General features: G+C 31.5%; 1 protein-coding gene across 1 annotated transcript; it reads left to right on the forward strand.

Moving 5' to 3' along the window:
• Positions 1–5095: 5095 nt before the first annotated feature.
• On the forward strand, positions 5096–6086 carry LOC111410153 (ribosomal biogenesis protein LAS1L-like). The gene has a single exon (XM_023040380.1). The coding sequence runs from the start codon at positions 5238–5240 to the stop codon at positions 5889–5891; it is 654 nt and encodes a 217-aa protein (XP_022896148.1). The 5' UTR covers positions 5096–5237; the 3' UTR covers positions 5892–6086.
• Positions 6087–6931: the final 845 nt, after the last annotated feature.

Below are 6931 nucleotides of genomic sequence, written 5' to 3' on the forward strand. Positions count from 1 at the left end.
TTTTTTTTTTTTTTTTTTTTTATCGGATCGGAGAGGTTTTAAAGTTCTGCAAGAAGGCAGTGGAAGCGAGTTTATTGGAGTAAACTGTCGCAGTGGTCTTCTCACTTGTATCTATGTTTTCTATGGCTCTACAAAGTTAAAATGTCGAGTTTTAGCCGTTAAACTTATCAAAAGGACGTTACCTAATTTCTTAACATTCGTTCCAATTCTTTAATCAAATTAGTGACGTGGCTAACAAAATATATATGTAACGCCTCATCACGTCGTTAATAAATTGTTACATTTTCAATTATTCATCAAACTTTAAAAAATGTCTTCAATTGCTCATTAAATTTGAAAAATATATTTAATTACTCACTAAATTTTGAAAAACGTTTTCCATTGCCTATTGAATTTTGAGATGGTTGAATTTTCGACACCAAACTTATAAAAATGATGTTGATTTATTATTCATTAAAAAATATGTAAAGCAATCACACAAATCGCGTAAAAGTAATAAAGTGGACAAACGAGTTTAGGTTATCAATCACACGAGAAATGATTGCTCAATTACATAATAGTTAAATTTAATTTTAAAATTTTTTATAGAATATTAAGTTATTTTCATCATTTTAAATATTCATGTTTATTGTATGTTTTGTTGTTAAAATTATATTAATATTAATTTAGATTTTGCAATCAAACACATAATAAATTTAATTAAATGAATTTCATTCACTTTTTGGTCCCTCCGAGAAATGGATTGTGTTTCGTTGCGAAAATCCAAATTTTAATTAAACTTATTGTGTATTTCGTTGTAAAATCTATTTAATTAAATTTATTTTATTTCGTTGCAAAATTCAAATATTAATTTAATTTTAACAAAGAAATACACAATAAATTTAAATTTTTTTAAATGATGAAAATAGCTTAAAATTCTACAAAATATATTAAAATTAAATTTAACAATTGTAAAATTGAGTAATCATTTTTCGTGAAATTGACATTTCGAATTCGTATGTCCACTTTATTATTTTTATGCTATCGTGCGATTGCACCACATATTTTTTAATGAACAATAAGTCGAAATTATTTTTATAAGTTTAGTGGTCAAAATTCGAACACCTTAAAATTCGATGAACAAAGAAAGGTGTTTTTCAAAATTTAGCGAGCAATTGAAGACGTTTTTCAAAATTTAGTGAGTAATTGAAGATGTTTTTCAAAATTTGATGAGTAATCGAAGACGTAACAATTTGTTAATAGCGCGACAGGACGCCACATATATATTCCGTTAGCCACATCACAAATTCCGTTAAATAATTTGAACGGATGTTAAGGTAGTAACGTCCAATGTTTTGATAAGCTTAATAGTCAAAACTCAACATTTTAAATTTGAGTGAGTAATCGAAAATTGAGACATAAATTCAGTGACCATTGGGACAAATAACTCAAGTTTAATGCAATAAAAAGGGTAAATTTCACCCTTGGTCACTGAACTTCAGCCTTATTTGTAATCAAGTCACCAAACTTTAATTCGAAGCAATCGAATCATTATACTTCAAGAAGCAATCAAGCCACTCCATCAGCCTTGAGTTCATCAACATAACAGTCCACGTGTAACAGCCAAGTCAACAAACTGACCACGTCATCGTAAGTTGCTCCAAATATGAAAGCACGACTTCAAAAAACTGTAATGCACCTTGAAAAATCTAAACACAACTTGAACCCCTCATGGGTCATCGGCAGGGGCGAACCTAGTCGTTTTGGATTGTGGGGTCAAAAATTAGAGTCGTGCTACAGTGTCCACATGAATGATCGCAGAATTGACACAATACACACGTGGGGTCAAGATTACTTTATTCATATGCACCCCGCTGGTCATGTGAGGGTGCGGTTACTTGCGAGGTCATCATCCCGGATTGTGCTTAGCTCCAAAAATTAATGTGTAATTTTTTAAAATAATATAATATTTATAAAAATAAGTTAATACATTTTTTGACATCTTGAAAGTGTCTTATAATTCTATCATTATTAATATTGTTAAATGAATTTTGCTACATGTATAGTTTTGTTTACCATGTCATTTATGGATGTTGAGTTAACGACGAGTAAATCAAATTGAATGTAGGAAGTAAATGAAATTTAAGTTTAACGAAAAAATAATTTGAAAGTAATTCAAATTACATTTAATCCGTAACGATTTTAGAATTTTTTACATCATTTTTAACGTAAAATTTCATAATAAAATGATGTAAACTATATTGAAAAATTTATCGTAAAAAAAATAATAAACGTTAATGAAATAGTTGATTTTTTTATTAAAAAAAGACGAGTTAAAAGCTTCTTTTAATACGTATGTTTGACGCATATTTAACTATTTTCAATATCTGTTTGGACCATTCGATATGACTACGATGTAATTTTCATAACGAACTTCTAGAATATGCAAGCGATTTGTAAATTTGGATAATATATGATCATTGACAAATTTTAAAAGTTGTCATATTATCAAAATTTTCAAAATACTAATTTAAAACGGCCTACTTTGATACATTGTAACTTTTGCTATGGTTGATCATTTCGCACACCATTAAGAAGGGAAAAACTAGGTCATGAGCGCTTAGAAATGATATTAAGAATGCAATATTTCGGTTTCATTTTGTATGTATTAAAGTGGGTCGAAAACGGGTTAGAATAAACATTTTCTGAAAAAAAATCTCAAAATTTTGTGGGGTCATCTGACCCCATGTGGGTCCGCCCCTGGTCGCCGGGAATCATCATCTCCTTTCTAACACACCTACTGTTAGGAATCTACTTAACATGTACAGCGAAAAATTAAAACAGACTTCGATTCCCACCAAGAATCGTCTTTGTGTTTAGATAGAAATTGTGATAAGATTGTACCTTTTTTAGATCTGCAAACTTCTTTACTATTCTTTTCATTCCAGCAATCTTGATTCGCCACCCACAGCAATCCAATTGTCCAGCCTCCAATGGTGATCCACACAGAAAACAAGATTACAGCTACCGAGGTTTTCTTTTCTTGTGCTAGCAAGAATAATTATGAGAAAAATCATATGGATTGAAAATCCTAACCATGTATTCATATAAGCCCAAACAGGCCTGGTCCGGTCCGGTCCAATATTTAATTAATCCATTTAATTAAATCCGATCCGTGAATTAATTAATCCAATTAATTAATTCGGGCCTATAAATAACCGACCCAATTAATTAATTTGATCCAACGATTGTCAAATTAATTAATTAACAAATTGCAATCTTTCAATTCTCTTTTGCGTGCTACCCATCAGGTTCTCGGTCACGATACCTAACGACGTGAAATATTATTTTGATCTAATCAAAATTGATAAATTAAAACATCCTTTTAATTTATCATCAATTCACACTCGCCGTCCCAAATTGACATCTAGCAATGTGTCAGGGCGATACATGTGACGGAAAATGTCACGTGGTATGACAAAACCAAACTCGTTCGTTTACCGTGAAACTATAATCTCTTTGTCAATATAATCCGATCAATTACGAGATATGGACGTGTGTCAATCTCGATTATCGATCATATCTTTCACTCTACTATTAAGTCAATATATGTCGAAAACTCATTTTCTACTTATGAGTAGTGTCTTGGCCAAGGATTTCGTTATTGACTTAATTGAATGAAACGCAGATCATAATCTCTTACTATATAAGAGTGACGAGTCCTCTATTAATCATTTACAACTTTCATATGATTATTGACATACCCGAACGATATCGTATTAGCAGCTCTTGACAGAACAACATCCAACACCGTCAAAGCATGATCGTCCTCATATAAGGTACTATAACGACCTCAAGTCAAAAGGACCAATCCCACTATCGAACGTTGGATATTAACCACTGACACTCAGATAGTTATCCATGTGAAATCTCTCGAAGGGTCTCCAACATCCACGTGTTCATTTAAGTATCACCACACTTTAGCTTGTGAGATCAGTTACTTACTTCATAAGTAAGAAATATCACACGTGATGGTCTATCCGTAATAACGATATCCGTATCTCGTTATTACTTACGACCACGAATGATTTAAGATTCAATCAGATGTAATTTGTATCTCACAATCACAACTCCTTGTGATTAACAAATTACGAAAATTTGAATCTACGAACTCTATTATTTAATTAATAAACAATTAAATAATAGATTTGTCATTAAATTGCATTAAGTATATATATCAAAAGTATTTATGTCAAAAATTGATTGGACCTAGGGTATAATACTTACAAACTCCCACTTACACTGGATCCAATCACTTATATATCAAATATCATAAGTTTACATGACGATCATGTTTATGTTACGATAACTCTTTGTCAGTGGATCTGCAATATTGTTTTAGCTAAATCAATCAGGGATTAAATTTGTGAAAGACGTGATCATTTTTGCATGAAGCAATTTTTCTGTTAAAAAAAGGAAGGCTTTCAAATATACCAATTCTTACAAGAAAACTCATTTTCTTTCTTTCCCTTTTTTACTTTTGATATTCCTCTCTATCTCATTTTTGGTCCCCGAATAAACTTTATTCAATCATGAATCATGCCGTGCAACGAGAATGCAGTCAAATTTGTACACATGAAGAACACTCTTTCTCCTGTTAGATTCGATCGAAATGGACAAGTAGACAATCTTAGACAGCGGTTGGTTTGCATTTTCATTTTTCATTTTCAAAACGATTTTTAGTTTTCCCCGAAAATGACCCGTTTTCCGCGTTTTGAACGTTTTGACAATTTATAACTGAAAACACTCAAAATGATAAAAAGTCGTTTTATGTTTTAAGTTATAAATTTTAACTCGTTTTCAAAAATGACAGACCAAACACGTTTTCCGCGTTTTTGAAAACGGAAAACGAAAAATGGCTCGAAAACGGCAAAACCCTTAAGTTTTCAAGTAAACTCGACGATCCTTCCACGCAAAACTTAGAAAACTCGCACGTAGTCGTTGTCTGATCAATTAAAGTATAATTGCAGCAATAAATCCACTTTCATTTGTATCCAATGCCTATTTATGCCAAACAAAATTACTTCCAAGGCCTATATAAAGAAACCCTTCATAGTCTCTATGGCACATCAAATAGCGCATAACTCCATTGAAATCTTGCAACTCTTTCTCTCACCCCACGCCTCCCCTCACGGCCCACACTTCTATTGTAGAAACAGAGGAAGAGATATATACACGTATAGATTCATGCATAAACCATGGCGTCTGATCAACCTCTAAAAATGATAAGCCAGTTATTATTACTATCAGTTCCTGTATTTTCATTCATATTTTCCTACTCGTTATGGTGTTCATCTTTAGCGGATTCTTCCAAAGTTTACTTCACAGCATATCCTATTCAACTTGTGACCCATGCATTGAACAAAAACTGCATTTTTCTCCTCTGCAATGGGCTCCTAGTTTTCCTTGCAAAAACATCGGGTTTGGTTCATTCTCGCGCAGGGTTCGATCTTAATGACCTCTTACAGAAGAAGATTGGCGATGGCCTGCAAACGCTATCTCTTGATCACGAAAAAGAATCTTCTTCCGTAGAAACCGTGCCAACAGCGATGGAAGCTCTGGGACATTCGGACAATTGTGAGGGAGAAAGCAAAGAAGAAGATCGTAAAGAATTAGAAGAATCAAAATCAGAACCAGAAGAAGAAGAAGAAGAAGAAATTTTAAACTTAAATGCAGAACAAGATTACACGAAAGAAGAAGGAACTTTGGACTTGATTGCATTTGAAGAACAAGATTACAAGGAAGAAGAAGAAGATGATGATGATGCAGGATGTGAGAGCACTGAAGAGATGAACAAGAAATTCGAAGATTTCATAAGAAGGATGAAGGAAGAAATTACAACTACTGCTTAAGTAAATTATCGAAATAATTCAATATAAAATTTAATCACCCTGTGATCATGATCTTGTCGATGGACTATGTTATCTTCTTTTTCCGTTTTATTTTTTTAAATATTTTCTCCTTTTTCTTAGTGGATGAGTGACTGCATAGAGATGTAAAAGCTCCTTGTATCATTTTGGAAACAATATATATATATTTATACGTTATTAGGTTTTAACAAGTGTATAAATTAATTGGGTCACTACAAGAAAACTGAAAATTAACATAGGTTGTTAATAACTCGTCCAATTTTTCATTTTTTTTATTTTGCTGTATATCAATTAGTAAATTCTAATTAACAATTAAATAAATTAACCATTTAAAATAAAAATCCAAAAGAGCATATGATGATCAGATGATGGATGATGAGTTGAAGTTAAATTTTAAATACACACGGCATTTCTTTAACAATATAAACATTGAGATGTGATACTTTTAACATCGTGGAGAGTCCAACTAAAGACTTTAGTTCAAGTCTCATAGCCTCCTATATCTAAAATCTCTTATTTAAAAAATTATAATAAGTACATTAAATGGATAAAAGAGTGTATAAAATATAAGATTCTTTTTATCAGGACGGTGTAATTAGACAGTTTTTTGTTGGGAATCCATTAGAAAGTTTGCTTTTGGAAGAATAAAACTTTTATGATAAGCACTAAATGTTGAATCTTGTTATATGTACGCCATGGTGTACACTTTAGTTTACACTTTATCACATGTCATTATACTATTTGACAGTTTAAATTTCAAACAGTTTTTTTATTCAATTGATACTTGACAACAATGCAAGTATCAATTAAAGTGTCAAAAATCAATATACAAATAGCAAAGTTTCGAAATGTTAGAGGTATCTCATGAATATATATTGAACTATTTCATTAATCAAAGTCCAGTGAGAACACTTGGATACTTAGGGTAATAAAGAAAATATATGTACAGATAAGAAAGTAACAAAACTCAACCTTGTGTTTGAGGTTCTTCCTTTTTTGTTTTTTACACAAGTTTGGTATCG

Source organism: Olea europaea, chromosome 2 (genome assembly GCF_002742605.1).
Source record: "Olea europaea var. sylvestris chromosome 2, O_europaea_v1, whole genome shotgun sequence".
Taxonomy (NCBI): domain Eukaryota; kingdom Viridiplantae; phylum Streptophyta; class Magnoliopsida; order Lamiales; family Oleaceae; genus Olea; species Olea europaea.